This window comes from Diuraphis noxia, unplaced genomic scaffold, assembly GCF_037042655.1.
Source record: "Diuraphis noxia isolate RWA-SAM2 unplaced genomic scaffold, SU_Dnox_SAM2 contig0002, whole genome shotgun sequence".
Lineage (NCBI taxonomy): Eukaryota > Metazoa > Arthropoda > Insecta > Hemiptera > Aphididae > Diuraphis > Diuraphis noxia.
In genome coordinates, this window is record NW_028301712.1 from 73,923,842 (window position 1) to 73,945,054 (window position 21,213).

A 21,213-nucleotide genomic window follows, 5' to 3' on the forward strand; every position below is an offset into this window, starting at 1 on the left:
TTAATTATGAATGGTTTATACGTATTATATTCTTTACGTTTTAACTTACAATGTTCGTATAGCATGATATAATATTTAATATTGTTTTGTGAATGATTCCTACTGCAAATATTTAGATTACTTAAACATTTTCTGAATAAGTTTCGTAAAGGTTATACATATATTATTGCAATAGTGATAAACTGACAACGCGTCTACAAAAACAACATCATAAACAGCTGGTAACAGACTTTTCGTAAATTAAACTTAACAGTTCGAAGCGCGAGATAAGGCATTTAAATAATAACGCCGCGATAGTCGTAAATTATTATTTGAAACTTCTAACAATTTCCCTTCATCACGTAACTGCTATACCTCCTATACCTACGCAACAAATTATACTATTACTATTACTACTGCAGTTGCGTTAAGTCCATTTGCATTTAAAATATGTACAGAATACCTATTGACTACCTATTTACAAAGTTTAAATAAGTTGTAACAAATTCGATTTTATTTTGAATTGCAGTTGCTTTGAATAATTTATACACTATATAATAAAACCGATACGATATTATATTATTTGAGATTCTGTCGATATATCGCCATTGAAATAAAAAAAAAAACTGCCATATGCCAAATTTACGATTTTGTGGTCTTTGTATGCTCGGATTTAGAAAAAAGTAAAATATAATTTTATAAAATATTTTCAATGTGATATCGCCTATATTCAATCAATAAATAATAATAAATAAATCTTCCTGTATGCTACCTACTATTTTATCTAAATCGTTGATGAAATATCTTTTATAACATGATTAAAAATGTATAATATGACATTGATTATCAATCAAAAATCTCCCAAGTTACATTGAAATTCCACCAATATGTCAATATGTTGAAAATATTTATTCAAAATAAGATCTGATGTAAGTTTGAAATTTCTTCTCTACTATAATTTCTTCTAAATCGGGTTTCAGATTTATTTAATGTCAACGACTATAGGCATTCATTGAGTACTTACTATTGATACAGGCTAAAATCATTACGAAGGTAACCTACCCGTGTGCTTTGTACTCGTATGTTATATGATATATGTTTACTGTTAAGTTGTTTCGTTTATACAACGTATTATATTATTGTAATTTAATCAATAAAATATATTATTTTTTTTTCGATTTATGATTCAATTGTTTGAAGTTTTTAAAAACTTATTATTGTAAATTTTTTTAATTTACCACGATATTAATAAAGAGTTGAACAATGTTCAAGAAAGTATAAAGTCTGTAAGAAACTTAAATAGATAAAGAATATTATTAAAAAGATAAAATTCTTCAGTTCGGAAATTGTTTAATTATTTCCGTTGACCGCGTTTGATCTGAACTTATCTCGCATTGATGTATTTACAGTTTAAACATTATAGTCATAGATACTTAGCTGGTACTTATATAATACCTCTGTAATTTTACTATACGGATCAGTTTTTCACACCGTAGAGAATAAATCGATTTACATCAACCGATCACTTAAATCACGTGTAAGGTGTAACAGTTGATACCCGCGTGTAATATATTTTGTCTTTTTTTGCAACAACTTCGTGGGGTTTAAAACCATAAATAATGCTTCATGCCTTCATGGATGGCAATATTTTGATGACGTCGCAAATTTGCATTTCACAAAATGACAGCGAGAGCACGTATACCGGTACCGTGGTTTGTTCGGTGGTTGTGATTTGTGGGGAACGGTTATGCAGGACACGAGGGGGTGTGGAACAGGAAAAATTGCTTTTATAAATTGCTGCAAATACGTTGCCGGAAATAGCTTGCTTGGAGTTTACGCGACAGTGTCACTATAAGAAATAATATGTTTCCGGTTCGGAAATGTGCGTTGGTCACCTGCTGTTTTGATTGTTTTCTTTGAAATTTGAATTATATTCGCGTGTATCACACCTTAACAATGTATGAATATGGTGCCAGGTACAAATACAAATATGATCAAAAAACTGTCACGGAGAATTATATATTATCTAAAAGTGTATACACGGGGCCACGTCCATAGGCGCACATAGGGGGGTGCTTGGGGGTGCTTAGCACTCCCAGATTTAAAATTAGCACCGCATAAACTATTTAAAATATTTATTACATAGTCATATCTTTTGAAATATTATTATATAAATCTGTTTATGTATATCAGGATATTTTGAAAATATCAACAGTTAGTTTATCAGCAGAAATGATGGTTTTAATGAATAGTCTACCAGCCAGCTTTATATATGAAGGCATGAAAAATCAATGTTATAAAAGTTCGTTTCCAAATGTCTATAAGCTATTGGGAATAACAATTCCAATTTCTTCGTTAACGTGTGAACGCTCCTTCTCAGCTATGCGTAGATTGAAAAACTGGTTACGCACCAATATGGGCCAAGAAAGATAGAAAGATTTACCAAGCTATCTACGCTTAGCATTGAGAGAGATCTTACCAATAAAATAGAGGGGGAAATTATAATGCAAACATTTGCAATATCAAACAGAAAATTAAATTTTGTCTAACATTAATAATTAATGATTACATGTTATTATAACTTTTAATATAATTACAAAATATTTATTTTTATTTTTAATAAAATTTATAATTATTGCAATGCAATTATTATAGTATTAGGGTGGTGTAGTGGGGGGCTTCGCTCCCCACGGGTCTGTGTACTATAAATTATTTCAGCACCCCCTAAATTCACACCCTATGTGCGCCTATGGCCACGTCACGTACACCGCCTTAGCGAGTGATCGATAAAAATGTATAATATGTCAAAATTATCTATACAACATTTTGTAAATTTTGTACAAATTTCAACCTATTTCCCGTGACCAAAGTTAATTTTAAATTAATTTACGATACGTTCACCGACATCATCATAATTAGGTACATTTTATACTGATAACTACTACCTAACTAATTTAAGCACAAATATACGAATAATCGTTACCGATTTAAATTGATTTTCATTGTTCATTTGATAATTTGATTAGACACGTAAGACGTACAGTTTATTATTTAACAAGCAATTTTAAATACATTTTATCAGAATTATAGTGTAGTATAGTATATCATTAAAAATTATATTGCATATTTTCTGATACACTTCTGTTTTGCACAGTACATCTAGGAAAGAGTGGTTGGGAATATTGGGCAGTCTGCAGGAAAATCTAAGTACTGCAGCCATTATTTGTTTATACTGTATATAAACTTTTATTAACATTTTTACCAAAAGTTACCGTAAATAGGCTTATCTATACGCCATATGATATTGAATGCTTTATATGTTAACAAATATTTTTATCATTATAAGGAATTTGTTGTTTGCTTTGTGTAGTGCTTAAAGCGCTGTAATATTTGCAGCCGAGGAAAACATTTTATGTTTTTAACACAGTTCGTTATTATATTTTGTATAAAACTGTATTGCTTTTCCAATGAATGATTAGATTTAAGTTCTTACAAAAATGTTTCATGTGAGAGTCAGTTTTCGTTAAAGTTATCTTCCCCCTATTTTAACTTTTAACCTCTAGTTACTTATATGGAATCGGGAATTTTTACATTTATGACATTTTTACCTGACAGTACAATATATTGTATAATTTATTTTATACAGAAAAAAATGAAAAAAACCGAATAGGTAAAAGATAAGGTTAGAATAATAATAATAATAATAGAAAGGTAAGAAACCTACTTATTTTTTTTTTTATAAATTTATGTCTCTGCCCCGTGTTACCCAACCCTACAGAAAAATGAGTCAAAACATAAATAAAAAATGGAGAGAGAGAATAATTCTTTTAACAAAAACTATATTATGTATTTATGTTATAGACTATAGGTCAATATATTAAATAATAAGTATGAGTTTTTAGGTTATTTTTGTTCCTTATTATACTAACCAAGTAATGTATCTCTTATATTTTTAGAGGGTACATGAATTTTTCAATTTAGAGTTTCATAAGAATATTGTAAAATATATCCAATCCAGTTAATTAAATTTGATCGAAGACAAATACCATAGATATTACCTATTTTCCCGCGCGATAAATTTCGTGATATAATATTACCGTCGGTCGAATCTCCTGGACCCCGGTACAGATGTTGATGTTGATGATGGTGATGAATGATGATGTATAGTGCGTATTTATATGAATCATCCATTATTAAATTTGAAATCAAATTTAAAAAAAACGTTTTCAGTATTTAACTGTATTTGCGTATATACATTAGTCATTATAAGTCACAAAAGCATTTTAAACCTTGTAAATAATCTACGAAAAAATCCTAACCACATATATGTGGTCATTGTATATTCGGTTTATTTTAAAATGTATCGCGATCTCAAAAGGTATTAATTTTTCAGATTCATTTCTATAATAATAGGCATACACAACGCGATATCTCGGTGTACACCCTTTATATTGTTCGAGTCACCAAGAAATTTTCATAAAACCAACCTTGTCCGACCCTTGTTTTGTGTCAAAACTTTTAATCCTAGTTTCACGCAGACGCGTTTACTACGTTTTATCCCAACCGCGTCCGATGATGGGTTCATGGTATAGATAACTGCAGATGCTGGCTATTATATGTATGTCATGTGGTTCAAATATATTATAAATTATAAACGACTAAGGGAATTTCCATTTGAAGATATAATTTAAATTACATAGACTTATTCGCCTACTATGCTTATTCATTTTTTCTTCAACAATGTAGTTATTTAAAATCTGCTTTTTAGAATTTTTAAATATCTATAGTTAAAGTTGTGATTTCTTTAGATTTGTTGAAGTATCTAATTAAAAAATAGTGTTGTGAAAATACAAAGTGATAAGCCCATTTTTCTACTGGTGAATTATTTGGAGGATAATTTTGTTCTGGATATTTTTAGTCTTAGAATATTCAGAATCAAAATTCAAACGAGTAGTTTTTGAGTTATTAACTTTGTATATACTAATAGGATAATCGGTCTAGTCTATGATAATGTGCTTAATAGATGGGCTATGTCATGTAATATTATTATTAATCGATCAAAATTAATAATTTATAAATATAGTCCAATTATAATTAATACTTAATTCAATATTACATCTGTTTTATATTTTTGTTAAACCATATTTGGATTATTATTTTTGATATAAATATTTTAATAACTAAGAGAGTTTCTCGTATGAAAACCGACGTCTGTATTATCATAGATCATTCCTTAAGTCAAGCAAAAAAAGTATTTAAGAGTTTAAAAAGGTCAACTGGTCTCTGAGTAGGTATATTTAAGTATTCTGAAAATCGGAATTGGAATAAATTTGTTATTATAAACAGAAAAAAGGATGAGCTTGATTGATAGTGGATCATTCTGTATATATTACACTGTCTAATTTGAATTTCTGAAAATTCTAATCTAAGCTCCTTATTGCGCATAGCATATATTATGGTCTTTTCTTTTTTTTTTGTCATTCGTGCCACGCTAAGCGCAGGATTACACTGATGACGTAAATCGAACAGTTCGTTGCAGCAAAACAAATAAATAAATAAACTGTTCTTTTCGAAATGCTTTGCAGTGTACCTAAACATTTATTTCAACGTGTAATTATGGCCAGAGTAAAGCACCACCTGATGTTCTGGTATAATATTTAAAGGCGTATTGTTTATAGTTTACAATTACGTGCATGTTCACATTATGTGCATCTATAGGAAAAGGGATGAAAACCATAACTATAAAGTATTAACTATTAAGACCATACCGGGACGAGTAAAAAATATTATATAATTCGTCATCAAAAAATACTATAATATACGTATGACAATCGACCACTATGTATAAATGCCCCATGTCTCCGTCCCAAAGCCGGTTATAGCATACTATGTTCAGTACACAGGGTTCGTGAAAATGCACATTTACATAGGTTTTAGATTGCAAATACGAATAAAATAATGATAAATACCCATCGGTGTTTAAATAAAACACATATTATTACCTGACCATAAAATGGGGTACATATTTTTTTTTAACTTGGTAGGTATAATGTTTATCATAATACTGCTGTGGATATTGAATAGACATTAAAAATACACTATACACATTGTACCAACAGCAGCAACTACGTTAGTGATGTCAAAAAATTAAAATACAGCAACCAGAAGCATAACATTTTTACTTACGCCATTGTGCAAATAATATAATGAATAATGATAATAATAATGATACGCATGCCATAGAATTTTAAACAAATTGTATAATATTTTATTTAAGGGGCATATGGTATTTACTTGATACGAAATAAAAATATACATTTGTCTGTACCTGCTGCAAGCTGCACTAAAAGTTATGTACCTATACATATTTTCTTACAATATAATATTTTATTATATAATGACTAGTGATGAGTGTACAATTTGTCAAATTGTAATTAACTTTAGGGAACCTTCACAATGTACCTACAACATAGTTTTGAACAGCAAAAGATACTTTATTATAATACAAATAACCGTGCGTATTTATAGAGATTGTAATTTATAAAGGTTCATTAATATTACGTACATTTCTCATTAAATTATAGATTTGATTTAATTAGACGCACGAAATTTCCAAAATAATTGGACAATTATAAATGTGTTCATATTATATAATATGAACTAGAATAAATTTCTATACAAAATATTAAAAAATACAACATTAATAAACAATATTTCAAACAAATATTCATGTTTTAATCAATAACTATTACTTATTAGTTAATATGCACAATTGTTTCAATATAATATTTTATGAATGTACTGTCTTTCTACTCAATAAGAATAATACTAATGGTAATGTTGAATGACTATTGTCATTGAGAATTTTTTTTACATTTTCAAGTACTTGCAATTAGTTAAAACTATCAAATACTTGCAAAACAAGTGTACTAAATAATTGCAACCAGTATCAAGTACTTGCAATTTGTATCCATAAACTATTATTAATATTTAATTATTATGCTTCTGACAAATTTAATGACAATTATACTAATAATTTCACTGACAGTGACAATTCCGCAAATAAAATTACATTATCAAGTTTAATGATAATTCTACTAATAATTACAATATAGTTAATACCTCATTATTATATAACTATTCAATGGAAAAACAATGGATTTATAAAATATTATATTAAAAAATTAACACTTGTGTTTATAATTTATATAATGATAAGATTTTTTTATTTTCACACGCCACGCGGTGCACCCTCAATCTTTGTAAAAAATATTTCAGAGTGATTCTTTTGCCGTTTCGTAGTCAAAAAGTTAGATGCATAAAATGCGTATTCCCATATCACTTAGTTACACGAGTACCTCCACGGAGAAATTGGTTTTTCTTAGTTTGAGGTGGTGTAGAAATGTTGGAATTAGAATTACAAATAAATACGAATGACATAACAATCGATAGGTTAGATTTGACTTATAGATATTTACTTTGGTGGTACTGTAGTAACTGTGTTGATTTAAATCATAATCTGCATTTTCAATACCACGTTTTACAAATAAAATATATCAAAACAATTATTGGTAGTTTGTTATTTTTCAATGATTTTCTCTTGTACAATTATAATTAGGATACTCAGCGTTCGATTTATTTTTTGACTGTTTTAAAATTTAAAATTTAAAATTATTCATACTCAATACTATTATATACATATTTTTGGTAAAAATGTAAATGCGTTTGAGAATTATCGTATTGATAAACTTTTATGCTAATAAAATATTATTCAATTGTTGCAAATTCCCGCATAGATCCTTCAGTAGTTGATGCATTGAATATAATATTTATATTGTACCTTTCATCGCTATGTTATTCAAGTAACATTCCATTTTTCATATTTTGATTAATGAAAATAGATGTATGATTATTTAATAATAATGAATTCGTACCAATTGTAGTATCTACCTAAATGTATTTTTTAATAATAATATTCTCAATAAGACTTATGTAGGAATAATTTCCCACAGGTTTTTTATAGAAACGAATAAAACTTTTAGAATATTTTAGAAAACGCATTGAATATAAAATAATGATTGTTATGGTCGCGCGTGAGAATTTTATTAGGAATTTAATTCTTCTAATTCTATCTTTGTCTACTATCGTAATACACAATTAATTATCATTGATTGTTTTGATGTACGAGAAAGAGCTGTGGGATTTAGGCATGCATAAACATGAATATGATATACAAGTATATTAGTAGTATGAGTTATATAATACGATATATTATACTAATTATTCATTTTAATGAAACATATTAGTATATTACTAGTACCTATAGTATACCTATATATGCTGTCATTTTTTTCAACTTGAAATTTTATTTATGTAGGTATATGTTCAGTGATATTAACTGGTTGTTATTTATTATTTTTAGATGATATATTAATATGTGTAAGGGTAGTTGGTATTTTGGTCACGTACTTATACATAACATACTACAAATATATAATATTGCATGTGATAAAATAGGAGCATTTTTAAATATTTTTGTGTAATAATACTAATAATATTATATATTGTTGTTAGAATATTTTGTTTTTTAACAAGAAAGTATACTCCTTAAATATTTTAATTCAAATCATTTCGTTTTCAATATTATTATTATGTTTGTAACCATTTGATTTTACCTTATTTACTTAAAACACTTGAAAATAAACGATAAATATTATAAAAAATCATAACTTTAGGTTAGTCTTGATTTATGTTTATTATTTTTAGTCTAATACCTATAACCGGTCAATGTCAAAACCATTTTCAGTAGTTTATAGTAAAATGTCCAATAAATGATACGATTCTTCTTTTACGTGATTTGTTTTCGTTTGATAGAAGTTAGACAGCTAGACATTTTATTAAGTTTGTGGATAAGGGTTGAGTGCTAACAAAGATGCCAACTAAGTACAGAACATACGGTTCGTGAATAATAGTTAATAAATCAATAAATAATCTTTAAATTGATTTTCCTTAATTACTTATTTTAATCAAATATTAATTTCATCAAAATAATATCTAAAACTTGCAATATGTAATACATCACATCATTATTTAATATTTATAGGTGTATTTATACTGAAAAACAATGTATTATAATTACAGTTAATAAATATTAGTTACAATTAAATTATAAAATCGGCTTATACAACATAATGAATAGTATCATGTCGATTAGATCATAATTACGTATAATAAACTCGAGAACAATTTGTGGTAGTGGTATGAATGTATATACATTGCTTTCCAAAATTATAAATGCGCATTATTCATTCAACACCACTACCTCTGATTTTAATTTTTCACTTGGTGAGCGTACTAATGAAACTTAAAGTAAACCTACCTATAGGGTTAATACATGTTCGTTTATATTTATTCTTGTTTCTTATCAATTAACTTTTAATAGCCGTATTGCATTCACATAGTATATAATTACAGGTTATCTACTGATTAGATTTTCATTCAATCTGATAGTTCTACAATTATCTAATAGAAATATTCACAATTTCTTGTTATAAATATAAATCTTTTCTAATCAACATAACGGGATATTATACTTTATTAAAGTTATAATAGTAATATAGTGTGTCGAGTTTTAATTTTTTTTTTATTTACAATTATTATTTCTATATATTTAAAGTTAGGTACTATATAGGTAACTTCTTAATTCTCTTATTGATCCAAAGTTTTACAGACTTCAGGTGTATGGCCATTAAATACACAACATTTAGACATATTTTAATATACTACATTGTGTACATTATAAAGAAGTGGTCGTATTCAAGTTTTCTGAAAATTACTAATCCATAATCACTAAATCATATTATACTCAACATAGTCATTCTTTTCAGATATTTCAGACTACCTACATAGTAAAATCTCAAAACCATTTCGTGTTATTTGAAAGTCGAGGTAATAATAATTAATAATTTGGATTATATTATATTTTTAATGTAAATTTCAATAAAGGTAATGAAAAAAAAATATTACTTAATATTATTTCTATTGCTCAAAAGTTCTTTTAATACCTATTGGATGTTATTAAGTGTAATACTAAATTGTAATATATTTTTATGTATTCACTATTCAACTATATATTTAAAAAAATAAAAGTGAAATTTTAAATGTTTTTAATTATAATCAGATGTAAATTTTAATTGACGATGATCCCATTTAATGCCATTTGCCTGGTTTTATCATATGTATAGGTATGCATAATTTTATTCTAGACCTTTTCTGTTTTGCTTTTATCATAGTTATTAATTATTAAACAAAATTTAAACATGTTAATAATATAAGTATGGTTTTACAGCTTACTATAAAAATAGTAAATGAAATCGAGTACCAAAATGGTACATAATCATTATAAACACAACATAAAACATTAAGTATTACTGCATGTCAGTACATATTAGTAGCCTGTTCAATGTAAATATCGAGCTCATAAAAATAAAAGTAATTCGTATAAACTTAATAATAGTTTTCTTAGGAATTTTTAACGTCGATGATGGAATTTAAATTTCCAATGCAATAAAATAAATATATACCTAATATTAGTGTAATAGCGTTATTTTTGCATTGAAATTGTTATCGGTTGATCTTAAGAGTTCGGTATGTAGTTGTTTATTATTCACAACATAAAAACCCATACTGCTCTATGTTAATATCAGTACCTACTGTTAGACTTTTTAATTTTCGCTAATTTAGTTTAGAACCTTGATAGTTTAATAATATTTCTAACAAAACTGAATTCCACGAAGGTATTAATAATGGGTTATTGAACAATAACGTAATAAAAACTAGTTAGGTAGTTTGATCTAGAAGTATACATATTCAATTTCAAAATTGAGTTGCGTTTTATTTAAAACACTCTTTTTATTTTTTTGTAGGTTATGCGTATTATCTTACATAAAATCAATGAGCGAATTTAAATTCGGTTTGATAGTAAAGAGGTTTGTGTACGAATGCAGAGAAAAATCCAATTTTACATTACAAATCGTTTTTACTTTGTGTGTGGAGTGCAGCTTATTCATTGACTTTATTTAGTCGCAGAAAATAATTCCTGGCTGAAAAACGATACCTATTGTTGTCTGTCAGAATTTTTGAAAATCTTTTACGGGAAAAAATATACATAATATATGTACCTATATATATTATATACTTTTATATTATAATATTAAGCCCGCCGTTGGTTCTTTCGTTTTCTTTTCCGTCAATCAAAATTAAATTAATATCGTGTACCGAATATACATTTACAATATACAATGAGTATTTTGAGTGACGCAGTAATTGAAAAACGAAAAAGGATTGCCAAACATAGTTAATAAATAGTTAGAACTTTGATACTTATGCGAATTAAAAATGTATAGTAAATTTTCAGTGGAATACGTTTATAATTAAATATTTATTGCTAATACAACTAAAATAAATGAAGAAAAGATGAGAACGAGCAATTAAATCTTACTTATAAATTATTGTATTAACAATTATAATAATATTTTAAATGAGTGTATTAAAATTAAAATTAAAACGATGTCAAATATAACAATATATTACATACTATATATTTCCAAATTACATTATATATGCCCGTTAAGTTCGATTGTTTGTTTGGATACCTTTGTATGGATCCGTTGTTTATTTGTGATCTGTCGAGGTTTTATTAAAGTAAAGATCAAAGGTACAATATTTACATAATCGTTTGTGCTCGTATATAACGTTTACTCAGTTGATTTAAATTATTATTCGTATAGGTGCTACAACACAGTTAGACATCACATATATATTACATACAAGGTGATTTACCAATCATGATCAGTCTCATTTTTTTTTTTTTTTTGTTTTAATGAATTTATTCAAATTCTGATTTTAATAATTTTTAAATAATTTAAAAGACCATAATTAAATTTGTTGTATAGGTACTTAAGGAGTGGGCACTTCTTTCGCACGTCTTTTTTTTCTTTAAAATATTTAGTTATTCAAATTCTGATTTTTGAATTATTAAATCTTATACAATATTTTAAAATAATTTAAATGTTTCATACTACTTAAAAAGTGGCTTGTGGCGATTCAAAATCCTATTTTTCATATGAGAATACCTATTTTTTACTGTAAATAATTTAGTAGATGATTTTTTAAAAATGTTGATGTACCTAACTTTTAATTTCTTATTAAATGCGTTTCTCCACAAGACACTATTTATGTGATACAAAAAAATTTCAAGTATTTTAGTATACATGGTTTAATCGTAGAGATTTAATAATTCAAAAATAAGAATTTGAATAGCTACATATTTTAGGAGAAAAAAGGTGTGTGCATGTTTAATGACTCACTCTGTATATAATATGAAGTGACCGTGTGAAATTTAATCGGACACTATTAAATGTTTACATTTATGCCTATCAAAACAAACTACAGCTGCCGCTGATAAAATATTTCAGTAAAAAAAGTGCAAACACAGATACGATTTATGAGAGGGATAGTTTGGCGATTTCGTGTAAAAGCAATGCATCCCGTCGAGACGTCGACAATCATCATAATTGGTCGCGTGTTTGCTAACTATTTTCGATTCCGTCCTTCATATTTGTATAAATATATTAAATTCACATAATAGAACAGATAAAATACGCACTTTGTTCGACAAGGCGTGATGAATCAGACGGATTCACCTATATTAATTATAATATTTTCATTACGTACCCCTGGTGATTGATTATATTATGTTCTCGAATGAAATATTACGAAATATCTTGTCTAATATTTTAACGGAAACAGGTATAAATGGTTGTTTTTTTTATCATTATGATAAAACGTTGTCTTAGATCGAATCCATAGATTCTCGTTAAAAATGTATACTAAAGACAATTGCATCTTAGATAAGCTATATAGTTAAATAAATACACTATAGTTCCCGGAAAGAGTGTTTACAACTTTTTTTTTATATAAATAGGCCATCTTTTTATATTAATCGATTTTTAGAAGTCTATATTACGTATGAGTGCTTAATAAATTTTTTACGAAATCGTATTTTATCATTCTATGTATCATCATTATTGTCTATGATAAGTGATATTGAATTACTTATAATTCCGAGTGAATCGCTAGTTATAATCGTCCTTTATCTGCCGCCGGTGGCTGGTGGTTAATAATTTAATATAAATCTTACTATTAGACCGCCATTTCGAATTCAAAGTTTGTCATTTAATTAAGTGCAATTATGTTTTATAATAAATAACTAAATAACATTACTATTGTTTCAATAATATTATACTCTATCAATATAGACAAGAATATTGCGAAAACATGGATAATATATTGCTGATGAATCTTAGATATATGCATGATGTATTGTTGTATACAAATATACAATAATATAATATGCTGTCATTAGAAACACATCATAGCATACATTGCATATGAAGAAAATAACATAAAAATTGAATACGTCTTTCGTATTCAAATGACATATAAAATGTCATTTTAATATGGTTTAAAAAATCGCTGTTCTTCAAAAAATGTTTTCATAACATTTTATGCTCGTAATACAACTGGTATTATTACAACCATATCATATAAGTATACAATTCACAATAAATTTGTATTAAATATTCCATATTCTATAGAATATATTATACAGGATGATTCACTATTATCATTTTACCCTTTTTTAAATATTCAATATTCTATCTGATCAAATTCTGTCTTGAAATTTTTAAGTTTACTCAAGGACTATGTTATTTAAAAACACTTATATTTACCATTTAAGGAATATGCTGAAACGATATAAATTTCATTTTTTTTTTCAAATGAAAATCACCATATTTCTAGTACACCACACTCACCTTAAAAGTAAATATTGATGTACCTATCTAAATAAAAATTTAATCAAGTAGTTTTTGAGTCTTTTAGTGACTTTTAATAATTAGTATGATAAATACTAGATTCAATATTACATCATATATTATACATATTTTTTAAATTATATTTAAGAACTTTAGTTATTCTAAGTATTATAATAGTTCAGAAACTATTAGTTTGAATGTCGATATAAATATCAACATTTTCAAACACTTAGCGTGTTTTAAATTTTACAGTAACAAAATGTGTTTTCTTTCATAATAAGAATCGCGTACCACTACTACAGGGCACGGCTAAATGGCATAAAAAATCTTAATAATAAAAATATGGCCCTCAAGTATACTTAAAAATGTTTAAAAAGAGGTTGAACATATTAATTATTATAGAAGAAAAACGGGGATTAGCTTTTTTGGGGAATGACCATAACTGTATACTACAGTTGACGAATTAAAAATAAAACGTGATGTTTGAAGTTGTGCATATACCTCAAACAAATATTTTTTAGTTTCGTCAGAACTATATGATATTAACAGCATTACTTTTTAGACCATTGCCATATGAAATACTTTTATTTATATGTTTTATATAAATTTTTTTTTTGTCCATACAGCAGAGTTACATTGTTACCCGAGAAAACATATGATGTGTCGTTACACTCTATTGCTGTCTGCTGGAGTTTTAGCGATCCTGTTGGCAAACCGCGGTGAAAAATGTTTCGTCCAGGGCTTCCCGATATCTGAAACTTACGGTGAGTCATTTTGCTTTTATTCTTTTCTTTATGTTTTTCGTGCCTGCAGGGATGGTTTTATCGTCACTTTTTTGACGGCTGTTGTCGGAATAATTTTATGACGAAATTGTCCTCCATCAATCGTCGTAAGTTTGTTACGAGTTGTACAAATTACATCATATATAGTTATAACAACAGAATAATCTTTCTGCAATGAGCTGTAGTGCAAAATGATAGCTGCCTATTTATACGTACCAACAGCTATATAGGTACTTATACATGATAACCTAATTAAAATGTCCATAGCTACAACTGACTTAACAAAATTATTAATCAACGGGACTTGAAACTAAAACTATTATAGGTATACGATTAATTATAATAATAAATCCTCCTAAAACAAGTTATTAAAAACTATTTTTAATGCATGTCCTATGCAGTGGTGATACTGTATTACACATAGTTATGTGCAATAATAATTACTATCATTTACTTTATGACATAATACAAAACAATTTATATGTTATACATTTTATATTCAAACAAACAACATTATTACTTAATCATTATCGTGTAGGGGTTTTGATTAAATTATAATTAAAGCACTAAACTGGCTTTTCAAGGTCAATTATTTATATCGAATCGAAAATCAACTATAATAATTATTATATCCTTACCGAATGTGATCGGTTTGTGGAATTTCTTACTTTAATAATTTCTTAATAATAATAAGGACAATAAGGTATTTAGATTGAGACGTTTTTAGCTCAACCGAAGATATCAAATTTTGTTTTTCTGTTTTAATAATCTTTTTGGTTATTTTCCAAGCGAATTAGTTTCAACTATGTTAATTAAAATTAAAAGTACTAGCACTATTTGTTACTAAAATTACAAATATTTCTGTAAAAACCATAAACTTTTAATTTCATAATTTAAAAGAAAAACAAAACAAATTAGAACAAAAGCCTGGTTCAAATATGAGTGTTGGATGGTAGAAATTATAATGAAATAGTACTTTTATTATAATAATATTCACTCTTTTTACATTTAAGCCTCAAACTAAAATACTTTGTACTGGTCAGATTTAAATGAAGTTCGTTATTTTGTTTTAATTTTTTGCTATTATTATTTTACACACAACAAAACTTAGTACTTATTACTTTCATTTATATATTCAGCTATTCCAACAAGTACTTTATTGTTTTTCATAATATTTCCTGAGTAAATTAGATCAAAAGAATTTTTAAATTATTATTTAATATGATTTTAAGGTCTTTTAAAAATTATGGTTAGGTTATAAGCAATAAGCAACCTATAAGCAATAAAAATTTTGTCTGTAAATCAATAAATTATAAGTATGATAGATACATCAAAATCGTTAAACTATTTAACAAAGTACTTTCTTCTTATACAAAAAAAACTTAGTAGACACTAATACTATGCTACTTATAGATTTCTTGAAAAAGCTAGAATAATAATATCATGTAGCTGACAAATTTAGTACATAAAAAGTATGTTAGCTGAACTACATAAATACCAGTTAACGCTCTAATAAGTAGATAGCATTTTTAAGTATATAATTTAGGAACTTAACTTCCTGTGAACTATTTAATTTTTATGATATAGTTTGAATAATACACCTAAAAGCCCTTGTAACAAATTCGTAAGTTTTGCATAAAGTTTTGAGTTTTGACTCCATTGTAGAGTTTGTATTGAAAAACATCTGAGACTTCGTAATTGAACAAACTCTATTCTTCAATAAATAACGTATTTGAAACTTTAATAGTATTGTATATGATGTATAAATTATTATATAAGTAAAATTGTATTGTACATTTTTCGTAATGTAAAAACTAAATTCTTTCACGCGTACTTAAATTGTTTGACTATAGTACAGTTGTTTTCCAAAACTTTCTGTAGGTTATCTTAAGAAATTGTAGGTCATGTTTATTCTTATTTTTAATCACATTTATATGACGCACCTCAACACATCATACATAAAACAAAAATGTTATCACAAAAATCCTTTAATTCTTAGCTTTTATCAGGATTTAGTGATTAATATTTTCAGTCTTAAACATGTGCCCAACCAAACCGGGATAAATAAAAATGCAAAGCTAAAAACGAAATTATAATATTACGTGTTTAGATTCTGTTGTATCTATGTGACCATAACCGTAATATTGATATTGAGCCAGACTCGTGACCGTGTCCAGAATAACCTAAGGATACCATAACTAGGAAAATAATAATAAAAGCTCTTTTAATAAAGTCAAAAATAGGAAAATCTAAACTTGATTTAAAACTTTTTGTTTTAAATATAATATTATATATTATGAATTTTAAAATTTGGAGTAGGCCCCCTACTGTTTTTTTCTATTTACTTTACTTTTACAGTACCAATACTATTATAATATTACTATGGGTAATATAGTAATATTGTATACATAGATTATTAGGTATAATTTGATTAAAAACAATGTATCGTTGATAATTATTTGATTTAAATTTAATTCTATATCCGAGGGTGCCCTATTTTTATGTTAATTTAATTTTTGGTTATTATAAAACACTTCAACTCATAAATTGCTAGTGTATTTTTTCATCATCACTGAAGTGAAGAAGTTTCCATAAACCATTCATAGTGTTCGGTATTGAGTTTGTCTAATTTTAGTGGTTTTTAAAATATTAAGTTATTCATAAAATAACTAATCGTCAAGTATTTGTTGAATATTATTAGAAATGGATATCATGATTAATTACTTTGTATTTATTTACCCAAGACTATTAAGATATATTTTAAATGTATTATCAGGCATATTAACATGCAAATTTTGAATCAATCTTACGTAATAAAAGAAATGAAAATATCTTTTTAAAACGCAACATCTATTAAAAATGAAAGTGAAAATCGAGATCAACTTACCTAATGATAAAACGCAAACAAAAAAAAATGAGATACACTTAATGAGCTTTCTAAGATCGTTCTTGTGATATAATAATGGGCTTAAGTTTTGAATCGTACACAATATATAATACTATTGACTCGTAAAATGTAATGAAGTGAAATATAATTTCCACTTCTTGTTCTATGCCTTCACGCGTTGACATTTGATATTTGACAAGAGAATTAATACTGACATTTTTATATAGGTACCTTATATATTTTGTACACTATATGGACACCCGATAAACGAGATAATACTTTGGTGGTACATTTATATTTTATTTAGTATGATATATTTTATCACCACCATTCAAAACTGTTCCTTTAAAATCTTCGATGCGTATCCATCTAAGCATATTATTTTTGATGTCTTAGTAGTAAAAAAATGAGTTGGAACAAATGTAGTTCATTTTTTTTTCATCGTAGTTGCATTAAAGCCGACAAAACATTCTGAAAGACACTGAAGTGTATACAATATAGTAAATACGATGCTCGAAGTATTCAACAAAGTCTGCAATTGGTGGAAGTAATACTACTATCGTGGATTCCGCTTAGGTTGTGATACCACATGACAAAAAATTGTCTAACAGTGTTCCGTATTTCAGACACGTCTTATTATATTATCGAAAGAATAATATCACTATGGTTACCCAAAACTCTTGAGAAAAGTATGTAACGTCGTTTCTTCAAAAATAGGATAATATTTTTTCGGCACATTATTATTTTCTGATCGTCGTATAAAATTTCATCCAAAACTTATAACACACTTTGTATCATTGTATTTTACCCCTAAATTATACTCTAAATGACATTACAAACCAAAAAAAGAGTTTTTGTTCGTTTTTCCAATTATTTGGGACCTAACCTCACACACACCATACAATGTATGTTATAATAGTACCTATATATATAATACTACATACTTTTGGTACATAGGATCTATTTATTATTTTATAGAATTTTTTAAAATACGCCTTTTTGTGTATTATTGATATTCTGTCATACGTATAGATTTGATAAAATGTACTATTAAACAAAATAATATAAATATGTACTGATCATATAAACCTATATAGTTATTATATTTTTTAAATTAATTTTAGTATTTTAATAAAATCACTTTTACGCTTTACGATTATTATAATAAGACTGTACAATATACATCAATAAATTATTATGTATTAATATTAATATCATTTAATATCCACATGACTATCGAAAATGTGCAGTATCGACAAGGTATCTCTCTGTTAAGCTACAAGTATTTTCTATTTTAAAAACTGTTCACGTGTTATTTGTTTCGTTATGTGTATGTACAGATTACAGAACAAACTCTGTACTACTAAATTGCCACTTCAGTCTCGTGAAAAATCATCCACATTCTGTAATTACGCGATGTATTAAAACGTAGCTACGTTTCATAAATTGGATGAAATTTCCATACATTTCACAAAACGGATCAGAATGCGAAATGAATACTGCATATACTCTGATCATACCTAGGCTTATAATAATGGGTTTAATTTCAAAATATTTCGTACCTTTTTAATACCATTTTCTACCATTTTAAATTATTGTGGTTGCATTAGTTAGTATACATACTATCGACTGTTGTACATTTCTAAAGTTGCATTTGACTGTGTGTAAGGGCCAACTACCAGAAGACAATATGTTACAGAGAAAATTCTTTTGATAAAATAAACCACGAAAATTGAAATACTGTATACTGTCTAAAATTCTGAACGATCGATAAACTAAAAAATAAAACGTAATTTCATATGATATCATTCGTTATTGAGAAATATTTAAAATAATTATTAAATAGTAAAAGAGTTTTAAGCTTCCTGTTTCTAATAGTAAATCAATACTTCAAACTCAAGTTTTAGTTAGTTCATACGTCCGACCAGTGGTCATCCAGCTAATATGGTACAAAAAAAAAACTCAAAATAAAAGAATTCCACTAATTTAAAAATTATAGTTAAATATTTTATAGTATTTTATATTTTTATCCCAATACGTTTTTTGTGAATTTAAATGTTGCGTTTAGCCTAATGTAACAAAATTATGCAGGTATATGTGGCCCGAACAAAGAAAAAGTCGAGTATGATGGCTGTTTTAACCATACAATTTATAGGTATAAGAAATGAAATAAAACACTGACAGTACGTTTAAACATAAATATTCTTGGATGATTATTTCTTATTCATAACAACGCACAATCCTGACACGAGTAAATGGAAAACATTGAAAAAATAATAGAATAATACATGATTATTTTCCAATCTGTCGAAATTTTCTGTACGCCGTAATCGAATTATGATAATACAGATATATACATTTAAAATAATGTAATAACTGTATAATACTATATATTATTTGGGTTTACTATATTAATACCACTGTAATAAGAATAAAATATTACTATAAAAGTATTATAAGTTATAATTGGGGCCGCAACTTAATGCATTTACATTTTTTTTTTCTAATGCTCACATTCTATGCTCGTCTATATAGAAAAAATTGATTCATGAAGTACCTATATAGAATTTAATGGTACAATTTTTATTTTTTGCATTTTTAGAGTGGAATTTTATGCTTTACGGTCATTTTATAGTATTTTTGGTGCATTTTATTCATTTTTGCACTTTATTTTACATATATTTGCATTTTTCTTGCTGAAAGTTACACATGCATCTGGTCGATTATCAACTTTTATTGTCTTTTTTTGCTGTCACTAAATCAAGAAATTCGACAAAAAATTTTTTTACTAAAAGTAGTATTTTTAATATATAGTTTTAAATTTTAAATAAATTTTAATGATTTTAATCGTAAATAATAATAATATCATATTATTACTTTAATAATTTTTGTATCAAAACAATATTTCTCATTTTTTACAGTAATGTATACATTTTTAATATCATTTTTACTTCATTTTATGCATTTTTTGTTATATATTTTTAGATCATCAAGTTCCGAGCCCTAGTTATAACACTATATTAAATACATATTACATTGACCATTCTATTAGGCGTGTTCTCGAAAAAACGTATATTCATTTTGAAGTTGTTGGAACTTCTTTAGTACTTTAATTATAATAACAATAAAAAAAAACAAATACTAATATGTTCACTTTAATATTGGAAGATTCATTACAAAATATTTATTCATTTAGTATTTTGTTAAATTATTAGATAATATCGATTAAATTTTGAATCTATTCTACTTACTCTGATGATATTATATTTATTTGTAAACAATATGCATACTCGTAAATCAAACTCTGTATAAATAACTTTTTATTTATATTTAATGTTTAAGTACATGGAATATTCAAATTAACTCGTTTTTTTTTTGTGTGAAATTAATTTTTTTGTTTCTTGGCTTGATTTGGCATAGGTACACGCGATTAATTCATCAACTTATTTTTTTTTGCTCATATGGTTACATTGTATTACGATAAGAGTTACGATCGATTAATTATTACTTAAAAAAAAAATAATAATAATAATAATAAATTAAGATGAATTATTGTTAATATAGTTATCACAATACCTAATTAATTTCATTATTTAAACTTGGGGCACATCGTAACTAGCTTTTGTTAAGACTAAGTTTTAATGGTGGTTTATGGTTTTTATTGTTTTTAACTTATATAAATAGGTTA

At 26.3% G+C, this 21,213-nt stretch overlaps 1 protein-coding gene across 3 annotated transcripts in view; it reads left to right on the forward strand.

Annotated features, from left to right (window-relative positions):
• Window positions 1-21,213, forward strand: part of LOC107162379 (uncharacterized) — a 111,161-nt gene that overhangs the window by 26,101 nt on the left and 63,847 nt on the right. For 2 of the 3 annotated variants that reach the window (XM_089219272.1, XM_089219271.1), the window contains exon 2: window positions 14,483-14,620. In XM_089219272.1, coding sequence (XP_089075398.1) covers window positions 14,512-14,620 — 109 coding nt within the window. In that variant the 5' untranslated portion in view covers window positions 14,483-14,511. The remainder of the gene's footprint in view (window positions 1-14,482; window positions 14,621-21,213) is intronic. The other variant, XM_089219273.1, reaches the window with a different exon arrangement.